At 39.5% G+C, this 18,016-nt stretch overlaps 1 protein-coding gene across 3 annotated transcripts in view; it reads left to right on the forward strand.

Annotated features, from left to right (window-relative positions):
* Nucleotides 1-3,057: 3,057 nt before the first annotated feature.
* LOC138602613 (neurabin-2-like) overlaps nt 3,058-18,016 on the forward strand; it is a 30,485-nt gene continuing 15,526 nt past the window's right edge. The window contains exons 1-6 of one of the 3 annotated variants that reach the window (XM_069674097.1): nt 3,058-3,150; nt 3,237-3,574; nt 8,641-9,039; nt 9,300-9,508; nt 9,589-9,927; nt 10,847-11,554. In XM_069674097.1, coding sequence (XP_069530198.1) covers nt 8,727-9,039; nt 9,300-9,508; nt 9,589-9,927; nt 10,847-11,554 — 1,569 coding nt within the window. In that variant the 5' untranslated portion in view covers nt 3,058-3,150; nt 3,237-3,574; nt 8,641-8,726. The remainder of the gene's footprint in view (nt 3,151-3,236; nt 3,575-8,640; nt 9,040-9,299; nt 9,509-9,588; nt 9,928-10,846; nt 11,555-18,016) is intronic. The other 2 variants (XM_069674096.1, XM_069674098.1) reach the window with 2 other exon arrangements.

The following is an 18,016-nucleotide window of genomic DNA, read 5'->3' on the forward strand; positions in this document are numbered from 1 at the left end:
GTGTTCCCACTGAGAAATGTGGAGTTTTGTTCGGAATCATTAATGAACTCCGGATTTTTTTCAGTTTAGCTACTTTATTTTGAAATGTAATTACCGGAAGTTTTGGTGACAACGTCGATAGCAAGTAGCACTATATAAATAATGTATAAATAAATTTAAGCAAAAGTCATGTGACTGTTGGTAACTGTGATAATGACATTAATGAAAAATGTGATATAAGTATATTATAGAAGATTAACTAATCCACAAGTGCCGGTAATTAGGTCTGCATATTCGCTATTACTTTAAATTACTGCTGCATTTCCCCCTGTGACCACTAGAGGGCAGTGAACACTCGTGAATAATGTACACACACGTCAACAGGCACCTGAGCCCAGCGTCAAGGCAGAAATATTACCTATACGACATTTCCGGTTAAATCATTTAAAAATAAAGTCAGCCGTAATTTTTATCTCTGTTTAAAAAAGTACGACACCTTCACAGCAGGAAATGTGGCAAACGGCAGGAACAAGTATGTATTTAATAATAATAATTACTTTAATTGACCTTAGAAACAGGTGTGGCCCTGGTCATATACCAGTTCAGCTAGTTTATTAATAGGTGATATTACAAAGGAAAAGAATCTGTTGTTCCACTGTCTGGTAGTTAAATTAAATGTGCGAGGAAAGCAAATGATAGACACAGTTCGAATATTTCTAAAATACAAACCTGAGATAAAAATCCTAGACTAAAGCACAATGTCCAGGATATTTAGGCCTCTGCTCTGATGAAAATAAGAACATTTATTCAAGTATCGTATGTTAAGCGCATTTTCAGGTACTTGTAGGCCTACTTTGAGTATTTCTATTTTCAACTTTATCCAGCTCTCTAAAAAATGTATTCTTTACTCCACCAAATTTATTTGACAGCAAAAGTCCACACATTGTGCAGCATCTATCAATTTTTTAGCAGGTTAACCGAGGCGATTCGATCTATGAAGTTGTCAGAGGGTTCTATTTAAGTGTGTTCATGGTCCAAATATAAGAGCAAAGATGACATTACAAAACAAGTATAGATAGGTAGGCCTCTAATCAAAGTAGTTAAAGTAGCTTCAGCTCAGGCAGCAAAACTATACTGCTCATATATTGATGAATTTCTATTTACAATATGATATATGCTAAAAACACAAAACTAAGAGTGCCTCGAATTTTGTTACTTGAAATACCTTATTTTTTAATGTTAATTTTATTTCTGTATAGCAGAGGTCACTAACTGGCGGACCGTGGTCCGGGTCCGGACCCAGAAGCTGTCCCATACGGACCCAGACCTACAGCCAAAAACAGAAGGATTATGATTCAAAACCTGACGGGGCGCTTCTATTTTAAGCGGCGCAGCTTTTGTAGTCTTTACGGTAGTGGTTTAGTGGATGAAACGTACAGACCAATTACATGCAAGTTAAGCCATCCCACGTGATACTACTCAGCCAATCAAGTCTGTGCATTCCAGACAGTAAACACTGTGACTTTACAGCGCAGACAGAGAAAGACGGAGTAAGACGGAGACAAACGGAGAAAGGGAGAAATAGAGACGACTGTGCCGGAGAAAGTTGAGAAAAAGACGGAGAAAGGGAGAGATAGAGACTACTGCGCTTGAGACAAGCTAGAGCTCAATTCTCTCACTGAGCAAAAAAAGTGGGAGAGTTGAATATAAGAGGGGAAGAAAATGAACCTCTACAACTGTTCAATTGTAAAAATGTGTTGAGATTTATTATCTGCAAAATTGGTTGAGACTGTTGAGTCGAGATGTTAAACAGAAAAGGGGGAATTCAAACTTTTCCTTCCTTTATTTTATTTTTCTGAAGTTAAGCACTTTATTTGAACATGTACAATTTTCACATTTTCTTTATTTGCTCTTATTTTGAAATGCAGCCCTACTTTTATTTAGTAAATGAGAGAACATTATACATATTGGCAGTCATACATATATGTTCAGTTCTGTGTTACATGACAATAAAAATTGTCAAAAGGTTTTTGAATTGTACTGAATTCATTTGATTTGACTGAGGTATTTATTACATGCAGATGTGGATACAACTACTAGGCTACTTAGATATATATCACACTAAATAGTTAGCAATCATGATCTTCTGGACCTTTACTTCAAGAAATTTTCTCGAACTGGACCTCTTTAAATTTTAGTTGAATACCCCTGCACTAAATAGTTAGCCATCATGATCTTCTGGACCTTTACTTCAAGAAATTTTCTCGAACTGGACCTCTTTAAATTTTAGTTGAATACCCCTGCTGTATAGGATGTGCGTACTCTTTAAATGTCTGAGCCTGTCTGTAAAACTGAGCAGCGGTGTTACAAAGTACACTAACTCAATATTTTTGTCAAGTACAGCTTTGATTCACTTGGGAATGTTTACAGTAGTTTAAGGCCCCATTGTCATTCAACTTTACTACATTAAGTGATTTTCTTACTTTAGTTGTACATCGCGACTTTGGTCAGCAGAGGTCGCGGAATCTCCGTCCTGTAAGTGAAAAGCTTCTTACACTCAGGTGTCATCTCCTAAAAGCAATTTGTTATAGTCAGCCAGCCACCTAAACAGGTAACCAGTTAGTTTACAGTATGTCAAACCAGTTGGCTGTCCCTTTCTGTTGAATTTCCCTAATGGCAATGAATTACATAGCCTACTACACTTTATAGGCGGATTAATCACTATGAGGTAAAATGTTAGAATAATCTTGATCTGCATCTTTAGAGGGGAGAACACCTTCTAAAACACCTGATGGGACAAAGAGTTATGAAGGAGGCTGGAGAAGGGTGTGGGTTGACGGAGAGTATAAAGGAGGAAGATAATAAAGAAAATCATGAAGACATTATTTGGAAAATAGAGAAAAGGCAGAAAAAGGAGCAGAAGGAAGGATGAAGAATGGACGCCGATGCAGGAGAGTTGGGCTGCGGAGGAGAGAGGAAGAGGGATGGAGGCAAATGTTTGGTAGGGGGGAGGAGGCGGAGGAGGAGAAGAGGGAGGGAGGGAGGAGCAGAGGGGAATCAGGCACTCAGTCTGTTCGCTCGCAGGAGGAATCAGCAGCAGCAGGACAATGGACTGTCTTTAGTACAGATCCTAACGGGGACCGGGCTGCTTCCAACACACTGGAACATAAGGTACAGTAAGCGGCGGACAGACGCTCTAGTGATCTCCTAGTTTACGTGGTTAGACCTGTGTTCAAATATGCCGTTTGTCTGTGAAGGAGAGGCTGCAGGAAGGAAGCGACGCAGCGCAGTAGACAGACACCCAGCAGGGCCTGCTGTCCGTCTGCATCGGGGTTCATAACCGGCCGGTGACACGTTATAACACAGACACAACAATAACAGTTGATTTGTAATGTACGGGATTTTAAAAACGTGATAAATCACAGCAGAAAAAATACATCCGGAATACCCGAGCTGCGTTCTCTCTTCTCCAGAAAGAACGTCTCGCCGAACTCCCCTACAAATCCTGCTGTTTTTCATTCTCGTACTTACGTGCTGAAGCAAACACCTCCAATGACGTGAGCTAAGATTTCCCTGGACATCCCGATGTGTTTTGGTGAGTTCGTCTTGTTACTGAATCAACAAACCCTGTTTAATTTAAATACAAATTAAATCTTAAATAGTGCGAGCGTAGTGCACGTCACTTTCCGCCTATGTGTATTTAACGGAAGTGGCATGCGGCGACGACAGGGGCACCACAAATAATTTTACTTTTTAACTACAGTAAATACTTCTCAATGTATTATATCCGCGCCGAATAAACATATGGCTCTTTGTTATTGGAAGTGGCGGTTATATTTAACTTGGGGTTGATATATATTCCTTCAGAAGCAACGCAACATTAAGGACTATGTTTTTGTTAGGAAGTTCGGCGCTAGCAGCATATGTCTGTCGTATATGCCAACAAAGCCTCTCTCTAGCCAGCAGCAGCAGGAGCACGCAGTGTGTGTCTGCCAGAATGAACCATTGCACGAGGCCAGGCCCGGGAGTCTCCTCTACAGATGCAGGGATTGTGCTGTGAATAGATGGAGTCATTGTAGTTGCCATAATGTGCCTTCTGTTGAACATTGTGTGCGTGACGCACATTGACGAGCAGAGAACTGATGCAGAGATGCTGTGCAAGCAGTGAGACTTGAGGACTTATTACTTATGACTGAATGGGCATTATATTACCAAGAGAAGCGTCTACATCAGCGGCTGCCGTGTCTGTCTCAGTGACTGTGTCTATTGAAAAGGCACGAAAACAAACGGACAGATGTGACACAATACACCGAGCTCCAGTCCTCAGTGTTACACTAGAGCAAGACATAAGGTCATTTGCACTACTAACCACCCAAACACTTAACACATGTCATTTAGAAAAACACAGGCTAGGCTGTTTGTGTGTATGGTGTAGCCTGTATTTAGTGATGGGAGGGGCTGCTCAGGGGCCTCCCATCAATAGATTATCAGTCAATAGTCATTTACCTCAATATGCCGAGTATTATTGGTGCAGGCAGGCAGTGGTTGTGCTGTGATGTTTTAATTTTAGACTGTATTGACCTGACTAACATTGTGCGTGTGCAACAATCGTGGGAGAAGGAAGACAGCTCTTGGTAAACAATACGTTGGAATCTAGTTACAAAATAGGCAAGTCAGTATGCATAGATGGGATTGATAGAGGTATTTCACAGGAAATCAATGACAGTAATCACAACAGGGAACACAACCAACAAACCGACGTCTCCTTTTGTAACACAAAATGATGTCTTATGTTTTGATATTTTTGGCCAAGTGGGAGTGATGCCTCACCAAATAACTAACATGCCTAAAAATGTCCCAGTCCTCGAACAGGACAACCAAAGGAATGAAAACCCATTTGTTCTCGGAAAGAAAGAGAGTGAATGTGCACACTATATTTTAAATTCTTTTTGCAACTACAAGGAACACCATTTTCTGTCATGCTGAGTTTGCGTTATGGAGTCTGTAGTCACATTGTCTTTGTCTGCGGTGTACATTTGTTTATCAGTCAGACCTGGAGCCACCAGATTCCTTTTAACAATAAAAGGAAAAAGGCCAGGAGGTGTATTATTTGTGTGTACGTGTGTGTAAATTTCTAGCGGCGTGTGTAATGGTTATTTGCTTTAAAGTGGATTTGCTCACTTAAGTTCACATGATCAGTGTGTGGGACAAGACAGTGTCACAAGACATAACGTGGTCGCAGTTTGTGTGTGTCCCATCATCCTCAGTGTTCGGCCAGACATGAACACACAGGATGGCTCTTACAGTCCCAAGAACTCCTGCCAGAAATGTTAACAAGTGTTTATTTTAGTTAGGTTAGTTTTTTTTAATAAGTTATAACAACCTAAAGACAGTTTAATTCTGTAACAATACAATCTCCTATTAACACTGAGCTTGTTTGTGTTGCCATGGAAAAGAATGTGACCCAGCACACAAACAGCAACATGATCAAACATGTTGTCAGATGTAGATCAGATGCATGTTGCAGCATATTGTTGCATAATGTTTGCACTAGTAGCTCTTGTGATGAATGAATGGATCTGTGTGTGCTAACACAAGACAAGCAGACAAACAAGTCATTTTTAGAATAACTGCCGATTTCCTCTCATGCTATGATGTTTGCCATTTTGGGCCTGAAAGTGAATGTCTAAAAAATATTGGAAGAGCTACTCTGAATTTTGATACAAATATTTATGTTAACCCTAAGGATGATTTGTGACAATTCTGGTGTTGTCCTTTTTTTTAGCACCATCGCTAGATCTTAATTTATCGATATCTTTTAGACCAGATGATAGCAAAAGTAATGAAATCCCTGTTGGCTTTAGCTGTACATATTTATTGCTAATTAGCAAATGTTAGCTATCAAAAACACTAAACTTAGTGGTATGGTAAAAATTATACCTACTTAGCATTCGCATATTAGCATTGCTGACCAGGTAGCATCATTGAGCGCATGTTACAGCAGGAGCAGCGTTAGCATGTAGCACTGCTGTGCTCAAGAACAGCTTCACAGAGCTAGTCTTGTTCAAAGTTTACTCCCTTTCAAAGGCCAAATGCTTAAGCAATTTATGACAGTGGGACACATTTGAATTCAGTATTCTGTTGTTTGGGCTCAAAGACTTAGACTTAGACTTAGACTCAACTTTATTGATCCCTTTGGGATGACTCCCTCTGGGAAATTCAGTCTCCAGCAGCTTATACAGTACAATACAATAGGAAAGAATCAGCACACAGAGGGTAAAAAATAAAGATCAAAATATATATATCTATCGATATATATATATATATATAAAAAAAGTACAAAATTAGATAACAAAATATATAAAATATACACACAAAGACACACAAAGACAAAACTATAAGGCAAGGCTGTACAGTATTATACTTCCAATTGTGTTTGTTTTGTATTGAGGAGCATTTAATCAAAATAAGTAGGCTACATTTATCATTGTGACAGTGCAACTTAAACGTCAGTATGAATCTTCACACCTCATCTGTGAATTTTCACACAAATCCCACAGTCTGAGTGTGATGTGGACGGGGCCAGATGTATTTCTGGCCCCGTCCACATTAAGTAATTGTCTGAGTTACAAACCCATTTATTTTTAATTTAACATTAACAGTGGGTCTTTGTTCTATTAAAATGTTGTGTCCTGCTTTTGGATGTGGGACTGAAGCATCTCTCTGAACTTCTTGTGAACTTCTTGTTCGATGAAGTTTGTGTTTCTGCAGGTGGTGCTTAGTTTTGGTTGTTTGGCTCTGTTGGCTATTGCTATGCTAATTCAGTTCTTCTACATATTTGCATTAAGTGTATGGTTATTAAAGGCAAACTAACTAGAATTGATTAAAAAAAAATTACATTAAATAAGTAACCATTGTTATCATTTAGCCTAATCATTTGCTAACAAGTTATGTCTCCTGGAGCAGTAATGTTATATCCTTGAACCATGCCAGGCTAGCTAGCTGTTTTTTTCAGCTCTTTTTGCTTAGCTAAGCTAAGTGGTTACTTGCTCTCGCTTCAAACATTAAGGTAGTTTTCAGCTGTAGCCCCCCCAAAATGTAGGCCTACAGCTTTTTGTTTAATGCATTTGTTCTGCTTTTCTGGTCTGAATGTTTTGTAAGCTAGTTTCAAAACTGCTAGCATGACCTCAAATCATTGGAAGCCAGGCAAGCTAGCAAAGAAAACAAAGTAAGTATAGACATTGTAAGTATGATGATTCAGCTTATTAGCATAAGAACATGCTCAGAAAGAGAAAGCGAAAGTGGCCTTAGTTACTGCGATTTGTCTTATAAACATTTTACTATCAAACTTTACTTATAAAATAAACATTTCCTTTAGACCTCTATATATTTGTTTTGTGGTCAAAAAACAAACAGACAAACAAACAAAAAATCTGATCACATTTTCACATCCACTTGTTTTAAACTCTTTTTTTCCCTGTATGAAGGGATTGTTTTTATGATCATATCTTTATTATATAAAGAGAACCAATGCAATAATTTTGTGTGTCACAACTTTGCTGTTGTTGTCAGAAGATTCAGTTTTAGAAATGAAGCTGATGAAAACATCAGACACGGCTTTAGCACAGATCTGACAGCACAAGGTGCAAACGTAATCAGCCAGTTAATTAGATTGTAATCATGAGCAAACATTTTGCTATCTGGGGACCAGGAGAGTTCTCTGTAGTCATGCACTGACTTTGTCACAAAGAAAGTTTGGCATTCAGAGCAGCAACATAAAGACACACGTGACGCGTGAGGTCACGGTGCCTCATCATTTTAATTGGATTATTTTGACGGCTCCTGGAGCGCCATGTGGGTGTTAAGAAAAACACAGTGAAGAAGTTTTGCACTATTTGATGTCATATTAAAAACAATATTATTTTTTAATTAAAATTAAGTGTAACAATATTTTTTCCTCTGTTTTCTGGTACACTGCAGATTTAATGATAAACAGCCACCAATAAAAAACTACGTTTATATTTACCATATAACCCCAGAAGACTAATAATAATCAGCAAACATTCACTTTTGAGAAGCTGGAGTTAGTTAGTTAGTTAGTTCTGATCATTTTTGCTGAAAGGTCTAGCGATCTGCTCTGCATCAAGTTAGCACAGCTACAAGAGACATATTTATTAAATGATAAAAATCAAGGCATTAGATGACTTTTATTCCAACAACACTGCATCCTATATTTTCCCGTAGTGCAACTAAACAGGGTCTTTGTTATGGCTGTAACGATGGCTCTCTGATGAAAGTTTGAAGTTTCAAGCTAAATCCAAGATTATTTTCTTAGAGTTGAGAAACTTCCTCCAGAGCCTCAAAAGACATTATACTTATATAATATAAGATATTATATATGTGGTTTTTACAGGCTGAGCAGAAATCCTTGTGACAAGTACACTGACCTTTATGTGGTAACTTTGGACAGCCTCGTGTCCCGGGGGTTTGAGGCACTGACCTCTCCTAGTTCATTCCTAGTTCATTTCTCACTTCTGTTTTTTGTCAGCTTTCTTGTGTCTTGATGAAATAAAAGCACAAATGGTAAAAAAAATTCCATTTAATTTAAAATTATTGATCACAAATATATAAATGATCTGTTTCTCTCTGTGTGTGATCCAGGAGGTGAATGTCTAACAGCTCCAGGATGCTGCCATCCTCATCCCTGCTAACCTGCTGTTCACTGAGAGGTATTTGATTGACCAAACATGATGAAGACTGAGCCCCCAACGGCCACTGGGGGCAATGGGGCCTCCAGTGGGAGCAGTGGTGGGAGCTCCAACCTGCGGAGTCCCTCGCCTCACCGCAACGCTTATGAGGCAGGGCTGGCAGCGCTCAAGAAGGCCACTGACCACCTAAACAATGCCGCCAACGGAGGCTCTGACCCTGCCTCAAAGCCCGCCCTTTTGCCCCGCCCAACCGGGAGGGGCCGAAGATATGGATCAAATGTTCACCGTATCAAGAACATGTTCATGCAGATGCAGTCTCCTGGTGATGATGAGGAAGGAGCCAAAATGATTGGTAATTCTCCTACCTAAGAGTTAGCATATCATTAGCTAAGTACATATTTTGTGGGATTTCAGGTTATTAGTTGGTGGCTCTGTTTAGCTCTTTATTGGCTTTGGGAAATTGCTCAGAGTTTTAATATTTCAGCCATTAACTTTATGAGTGCAATGTTAGCATTACTGTTACAAGCAATGGTCAAGCCCTGCCAAAAAGACCCATGTTTGATGGAACTGGAATTGAACTATCTTTCCAGTAAACTTTGCTATCATTGGCAGGCAAAGACCAGGCGGTGAAACTGTCCCTGCCGAGGGCATCCAGCCTCAATGAGAACGTCGACCACAGCGCCCTGCTCAAACTTGGGGCCACGGTCTCCGAGAGGGTCAACCGTTTTGACCCTAAAGCAGGCGGGGACAGTGGGGTCTCCTCTGCAGGCTTTTCCAAGCTCCAGGAAACAAGGAGGATCTTTGAACAGCGTACTCTACAGGTAAGTCTTTTTGTATTACTTACTTTTGGGTTCTGATTTAGCTACATCTCACTGACTAGACGGAGTATTGCCTCATACAGGAGAAGCAAGCTGCCACCAACCGGATCTTGCTTAAGAAGGAGCGGGCGTCAGGCTTTCAGGACAGTCGCCTAGATGTTGTGGCTCGCTTCAATGGCTCCACAGAGGCTTTAGACCGGCTAGACGACCCCCCTGCTCCGACTCCCCCTCCCGCAACTGTTCCCGCTGCTGCAGCTGCAGTCGGGCCCGGTGATGCCGTCAGCCCGACTGTGAGCCAGCTCAGTGCTGTGTTCGAAAAGCCCGAACCGCAAAACAATCTCTACCTCCCCCAACGTCGGTCAGGTCCCGCCCTAGCACCAAAGCCCAAACCTCCAGCCAGAGCGGAGACTGCCGGAAAGAAGGTGAGAAGACTTTAAGGCTTCAATTTCAGTGGGAGGTCACAAACCGCTGAAGAAGTAAAGGAAGCTGGTTGAAAGAAAGTGCATAAACCATAGATCTTTTAAGAGATGTTGATGGTGCCTCCAGGTTTGAAAAGTATATAAGGGGTGCCTATAGTGGTTGCAAAAGACATCCAATTTACAATCTAAGTTTATGAGAAAATGTCTGTACTTCCCACTTGATTTATTACCTTGGTAAACATTTTGTTGATGGCCTCAATCGCTCGGTTTAAGTCTTCTTCAGTACAGCATGATGTTAATTTGACAAGTTTTTGACAAGTTGGTACCTTGGAGCCCTAAAATAATTCCTTGTTCAAGTTTAGTTGTACTAAAAGGCACTCCAAGAAGTTGGTTCATCATTTTTTTCTGAGAACATTTTGTTTCAAGCCTCTTTTTGCTGGCAAAAAAATAGCATCTCAATTAATAGCCCCTTTTACATTGCCAGTTCAAAGGAGGACTGTTATGTCTCTATCGCGCCTCGTCTTTAATTCAAAACACACGGAGGCGAAACGCACTGAGGAGGTATCAGAGGTAGTAACACAGGAGATAGAAGTTGTTTGAGTGTTATGGACAGAACAGCGTTGGAACGCTGTGTAAAACCACGCAAAGGGATGGCATTACATCTGCGCTGCTTCTTGTTGTCAGTGTAAACAGCAAAGGAAGCGCAATGTAAAAAGGGCTAATGTCACAGTAGCTGTGCACCTTGCTAACTAAGCTAGCGCTAGTGTTTGCTATTAACCTTGCATATGCTAACCCTTTGGACACTCCTCTCTTTCTTTTTCAAATAATGGTCACTTGCCTCCAAAAGACGGTGACGCAAAAATGCCAAAAACTATGAATTGATTATATCATAAAATTATCTCTTTTTGTTTCCCTCTCTCAGGGAAAGGTGAACTCTCCGAGTAAGGAGGACTGTGAGGAGGTGACCGCAGGAGTTGTAAGTGCCCAGGCAGTAGAAGTACCAGAATCGACAGATTCTATACAGCGGACGACAGGAGGAGTGGTCGCCAGTGAGGAGAAAGAGAGGTTAGGACAGTCAAGAGAGGAGCTCTCCAGCTCCTCGTACTCCTCATCATCCTCAGTGGCTAATACTTCCTCCTCTTCCTCATCGGAAGTCAAACCTGAGTCGGACGCCAAGCCAACAGCTACTGAAGCCAGAGGCTCAAGTACAGTTGCTGCCCCTGATGAACAGGATGGCCCCACCGCAGGCTCTGATGCTGGAGCCAGGCTCGTGCAGGCCGAGGTTCATGCCTCATTGGAAAATGGAGAAAAAGAGCCCCAAGGTTCCTCTACCTCCTCAGAGGAGAAAGAAGTGGACTCTGAGAGGAGGGGTGAGGAAGAGGACGAGGAGAACGATGATGATGGCTCAAGGAAGGACGATTATTCGGAAGGGGATCTGGTAGATATCAGTGCCTACAGCGGGCTTGGGGAGGAGGACTCTGGGGGTAGCCAGCTAGACGACGAGGAGGACGAGGAAGATGAGGAGGCGTATCAGCCGGAGACTAGCTGCTCTGAGATGCCAGGCCTCCCTGAGGAAGAGGAGCCCCCACCGCCCAATAGGAAAATTCAGTTCAGCACTGGGCCAATCAAGGTTAGTGATTATTACTTAATTGTCATAACTTTACATATATTGTATTGTGTAATAACAAGATGAGGCTCAAACCTGTTCGCATTTGTATCTTTGGAGGTGTTCTAGCCGATATCAGTACTGTTTTTCCTGGTTGACAACTTAACCGTTTTGGCTCTCTCTTATCCGTCCCATGAGGCTGCTGTTCTACCCACTGTGCACAACCTGACCAGCATCAAATTAGCAACTCGCCCGTATGCTTAGGGGAGCATAAAGCTGCAATTGAACCAGACATTTTTCTCAGGCAATTGTTGAGACAAAATCAGCCCCAAATAGGGTAATTGTTCGCTAACAAGCTTGACAACTGATAAGCTACTGCCAAGTCAAATCAAGTACTGCAGGTTTAATGATGACTGACTAGGAAATACTGAGCTTCAGTTGTTTGGCTAGTTCTGGACAGTCTACATCGGGTAATTAGATACCTATATGTTAAACAAAGATCGTGAGTGGATTTGATTTAGGTCTGCATTATGATGTGAGTGAGTGCTCTTCAGTTTACTTTATTATTTAAATTGACATTGAAGAAATTATTTGACTGACTTCCTCCTTGTTCAAAATCACACGCGCATGCAGGTTGCTTGGGGGATTTTCCTCTTAGATTTCACCACAGTGTTTCCTGCTGACTTGAGCTCAGACTGTGTGCATGTGTGTGCGTGTGTGTTGTTGAACATAGATCTTAATTTAACAGAAGCTCTTTTCTTTACTGGAGTGCTGTTTCTAACCTACCCAACCCCCCACCCCCTTCACAACTGCAGTCAGCTGGTTGAGCTCTGTGGATTGTGAAACATGTCTTAACGCGCATGATGAGGCTGTGACATTAACGACATACTAACTCAGTGAGAGAGACAATGGAAAAGAATACCATAGAGTTTAATATAATATGATGATATACCGTGTAACAGAAGAGATAAACAGAAATTAGGGTATAACAGTCTTGACATTAAACAACTGGATGTTTAAGCAGAATTTAACATGACAAAGACTACTCAATGGATATTGACTGTGTTTCATGCTCAAACATGTCCTCCTATTGCTGGCGGTGGAAGATCATAAAGAGGAACATATTTTTTTTCAGGCCAGTCGTCAGGTCAAAAACGGATTCTTTACATTTTCTTGGATCTTTAAACATTTAACCGCTGACCTCTTCAACCACAGCGCAGCTAAAAGCAGAGTTGTGGTCTGAAGCAGCGTAGTTTACTACTAAATGCTACTGTTTGTTGCCTAGGGAATCATGTCAAACCAGCACCTGCTACTGAATAGCAAAAGCCTTTTCTTATATTCAGAAAACCCTTTTGTTCAATATATTAAAAAACACACAAAAAGCATCACAATTGTCCAAATCTGGTCGACTGTTACAGAGCCATCTGAGATTGGCACACTACAGCATATAAAATCATATTTCTGCCACATGCATAGCCTGACTTAGCTGTCTTACAAACACCTACAGAATGCTTATTGGCTATTTGAAACCTATGAACTTGCTTCATTTCCACTTAGACATAAGAGATGAAGTGTATGAATTTGTTGCTAGACTTCCTAATGATTCTGTCGTTTGCTAGGTACTTCTGTAAAACAGCTTTAGCCTTCAGCTACCTCCCTCAGCTCTTTCTTTATTTTTCATTAACCTTACACAATCACAGTGAACTGCTCGACTACTACAATCAGACTACACTGAGATTCAGAGAATGACCTGTGATGTGGGGAAACCAGTTTTCAAAAAAGTTTAAGAAAGAAATGAGGATATGAGCATGGTATTGGGTTGCAAAACTCTATCTTTACAGATATCTTTACAGATTATATACAGAAGCTTTCAGAATAATAAAAAAAAACAAAAAACTTCTTCCTGCAAATGATTTCTTTAGAGGTAAATTTGTTTGAAATAATAAGATTGAATAATAAGATTGGTTTTGGCTAGCTATCGTAACATTTTTTTAGTGAGCAATTGAGGCTAGTAGTGGTGACAATGCCAATAGTACAAATAAATTGGGGTTAGCAATTGTTTCGCAGGCATTAAGAAATTATTGTAGATTAAGGTTTAGGTTTAACGCTCAACCCCCTCTCACACAAATAATATAGCTTGATATATTATCTAACGTTAGCGTAGTTAAGCACAAAGACGCCCCTTCATCTGGATATTATGCTTCTAATATCACACTAACTAAATGAATAATGAGAACAAATTGAAAACAAACTGAGGTAAATTTGTATGCGACACCCATTCCTGCCTTTCAAAACTTTTCTTCCACACGTGATGCTGTCATAGACATGATCAGCTCTGGCTAGCTAAAGTGGATTCTAGTAGCAGGGATGACATTAGCGGTAGTTGTTGCAGTTATTTAGAAATCATGTGAGTGTACACAGGTGAAATGCTCCATCCTACCTCTTATTAGTAATGTTAGCTTAAAATGCTATAGTTAGCCTAGTACAGCGCACAGAAGCCCCTAATTCTGGGGATATGTTATCTTATAACTGATCGATGACAACAAATTCAGAACACATCAGGGATAAAATTGTTTCAGACCTAGTCCTGGAATTTTTTTTTTACCACATGTCCAACTGTGATGGATATCAATGGCTCTGGCTAGCTAACTTGATCTTATTTCTGAACTTAATCTTTATTGAAATTAACATTACCACAGCTCAGAAAACAGTGATGAATAGTATATACAAAAAATAACAGTACGATAGTAACAGCAACAACAAAAAATAACGATAATATTACAATTAAAATGAATATATATATACATATATACATTATTTACACCCTTTTACTTATATATATATAGATATAGATAGAAGAATGCACATTACATTTTACAGGTTATTTTCATACACACATGGCGTGTAACATTTTGCTATTGACATTGAGTATTGCACAGTATGTAAATACAGAAAAATAATTGCACCGAATAATATACATATATGCATGTACATACACGTACTTATACATATATACACATACATATAAACTTAATGATAAAGTTTAATCTCATCACACTATGTTAGCCTGGTTTATTGTAAATTCACTGAGAAATAATCAGTCAAATATAAGTCAACTCATGCTAGCTTAAAAACGTAATGTTAGCATGAGTAGGTGTGCAGAAGCCCCTCATTCTGGATATTATACTACTGACATCATACTAACTTGTTACTGCACGTTACTTAATTGTAATTGCAACCAAAAGCATAGAAGCTTCAACAGCTGTGGCCACTACACTCAGAACGTTCCTGTGTGGAGGCATCGGCATCTTGTATGCTTCAACAAACAGATAAACCACTTCCTGCTCTTTAGCTTAACAGTATTGCAGGGGGTTGAAATAAACAGACGTGCATTTGAGTGGCAATAAGTACTTATTCTGCTATTTATCTCAGACAACTGCATTTTACAAGAGTGTGAGAACATGTCTGTTCATAGAGGTGTTCTGCTGGAGGGAAAAAAGCCTGAGAACCATTCTCAGGCATGTTGGATAGCGCTATTCAATTTCCAAAACTGGTTCTGATATCATGAGTTACTTCATCAGGTGAAATGTCAGCACCTCCAAATTTGATCTTTCAAAAGCCATGCCATGTTTTTACTAGTCTGCTTTGAAGTAGCACTAGCTATGTAATGGTACAACACAGAATAATGGTAAATGATAATTAATAATACATTTCAGGCTGTGGAAAACTTATAGTATCCTGGATATGTCTGTGCTGAGTTGTTTACACAGCTACCTGTGTATGTTGGCAAAAAGCAGCTGGAATGTGGCAGGGTGTGTTTGTTTTTCCTTTAAAACGCACACGCATGCAGACACACAAACACACACACATACACACGTACCTAAAAGTAGGGGAAGCTGATTGATAAATTCCCTACGTGGAGATTTGGGTATTTTTGTGAGCTGAAAAGTAGGATGCAGAAAAGTTTGTTCTCTTCTCACCCCCAGCATAAACAGCTCTATTAATGTAATTCTGCAGCCCAAGGTTGTTTCATTTTCCATCCAAAAGTCAGAAACAAAAAGTTATTCAGTTTTATTATAATGAACAGTTCATCAAAGAGAAGCAGCAAATCCTCATATTTAAGAACAGGAACTTAAATCACGGTCCATTGTTTTTTTTTAAATGAGATGACATAATTTTTCCGTCAATAAACTAATTGCCTTATTGAATAATTACTTTAGCTAAACACATTGGTGAATGAAAGCATGACTTACATCACAAATTTTAGAATGTATGTAAAACGATGCATATAATGAGATAGTTGATACCACTGTCACTTCTGTTTGGTAAATATGCATCAGATTAGCTTGGTTTAGCTTAGCTTAAAGTCTGGAAACAGCTTGCTTTGCTCTGTCTGAACTAGGGGTGGGAATCACAGGGTAAGTCAGGATACAATATAATACGATAATATCACAATACAGCAATTCTGTGATTGATATTGCAAGACAATCATATCACGATACATCACAATATCTCATTGATTGAAGAATACAAAATGCCCCTAAAAAGGTGCTGGATTATTTAGTCATGAAGGAGTGTCAGACTATATTTTGGTTGGGAGAATTTGATATCTTTGAATAGAGCTAAGCTAGCTGTTAACATCTGTTTACAGTGTGTGTGCTAAGCATACGTAACCAGCTGCTGGTTCCATTTACACCTTTTTGGGGGTTATTGTTCTTCTAACTTAAAGCATTAGAGCGAAAAGGTAGATTTTCCTAAAATGATTTTTTTTTTCATTCAGGTCTATGATTATTTGTTACATATGAAATTTAGAAACTACAATCATGAATAATATTTAGATTATTTGCATTGTGTCAATGTGTTTCGTTAAGTTTTTAGCCTGAAAGACAACAGTTGCTTTTTAGACTCACTCACTTCCCTTTGTTGATCCAGTTACCTGCTCCATCCAGCCCATGTGGATTAGCAGCGAGTGATCAGTGTGTTAGCTTCTGTTTTTAGAACCACAGTGTTTATTTAATGTAGTCTTTTGTGCTTTATTGTTTTTTAGGAAGTGTAATGTGGTTATTGGTTGCTGCTATGGTTCATGGCAATGCTTTACAGATTAATCTGTCAGTTTAATTATCAGGCCGTTAAAATCTATTCAGTCTTTAGAATAAGTTGAGCGGGGTTTTCCTGATAACATCCTTATGGACAACAATTTTGACTAAAGATGTGATGACCTTATTTCTGTTTGACGTGTTTGAGTGTTTGTAATTTAAACATTGGTTTAAAAAAAGCATAAGGGCAGAGAGGCACAGCGTGTTGAAGGCTCACCCAGCCTCCTGCAGGACTGCACTGTCTCTTGGCTTTGATCCAGTTTAGTAGTAGGTGGCTTTGGTCAGTTAATGCCAAGACTGTTATTCAAGATGCAGCATTTGTCCCACAGCGTCCTATAACTAGAGCCAAGCCACCAAACTAAAATGCTTATTATTGTTGCAATAAAAAGTAACCTTGATGTGAGTGTTCAGATTAAATTGATGAATTGCTGCTTTTTCTCCTTTAGATTGATTGTAAATTTAGAGCCTTTAGGTTAAGTTGATTTGAAGATTTTTCCAGTTGCACCAATATATTGGTTCAGTGTTTTTGTTGGTCCTTACCAAGCCAATCACATACAGACATTTTTTTCCAATAGTTCCTGAAGCAAGAAGAATACCGTGTCACAATAGTTGTGTTTCCATCGCAGGAATCATGGTCTAAAAAAGGTTCCATAGACTTTATTTTACCCCCAAAATGTACCTGCTAGATGGGTTGTACTGTCTAAAAGTACAGGGACTTTAGCGTGGGACTTGCAGCGCTGAACATCTCTGATTCGTCTGGTACTCAGAACCAGAATCAGAAATACTTTATTAATCCCCGGGGGGGAAATTCGGGATTCACAGTATTCAGAATAGTATTTAATTCAGAATAGTACATACGTCAGCAGACTAATATGCCTAATTTTCACAGCTCTTAATACCATGGTGAAGACACAAACAAACAGTTGGCTGTTGGAACCGTTTAATCCTTTTAATAGTAGCCTCTGGGACTAAAAGTCCTGGGTACATTTTGTGCAAATGCAGCTTTTGTGTGGCCGCAGTTTCAGCAATTAAAATTCACTTTCATGAATCAATAAATTGAAACGCATATTTTTACATGAAAATTTCTCAACACAGCATTGAAGGAGCTTAAGTGGCCTTAGAGTAGAGTACAGTTAGCTATAAAAAGCTCTGTTTTTACATCATCTGTACACATTTGGATTTGTGATGATGTCACCCAAATAGCTCACATTGTTTACCAAATTTAGAGCAGTATTGTGGTAGCTCAATATTACTAGGTTTGTTTGGTTGTAAAATCCAAGACATAACATCTGATATCTTGGATTTTTATATTAAAGATTTTATCATGTGTACGGGACTTGATCTTGGGCCCACACCTATATGTAATCTGGTGATGTTTACATATGTGCTT

Source organism: Semicossyphus pulcher, unplaced genomic scaffold (assembly GCF_022749685.1).
Source record: "Semicossyphus pulcher isolate SPU_LCO1_2020_fin unplaced genomic scaffold, fSemPul1.0.p SCAF_23, whole genome shotgun sequence".
In the NCBI taxonomy this organism is placed as follows: domain Eukaryota; kingdom Metazoa; phylum Chordata; class Actinopteri; order Labriformes; family Labridae; genus Semicossyphus; species Semicossyphus pulcher.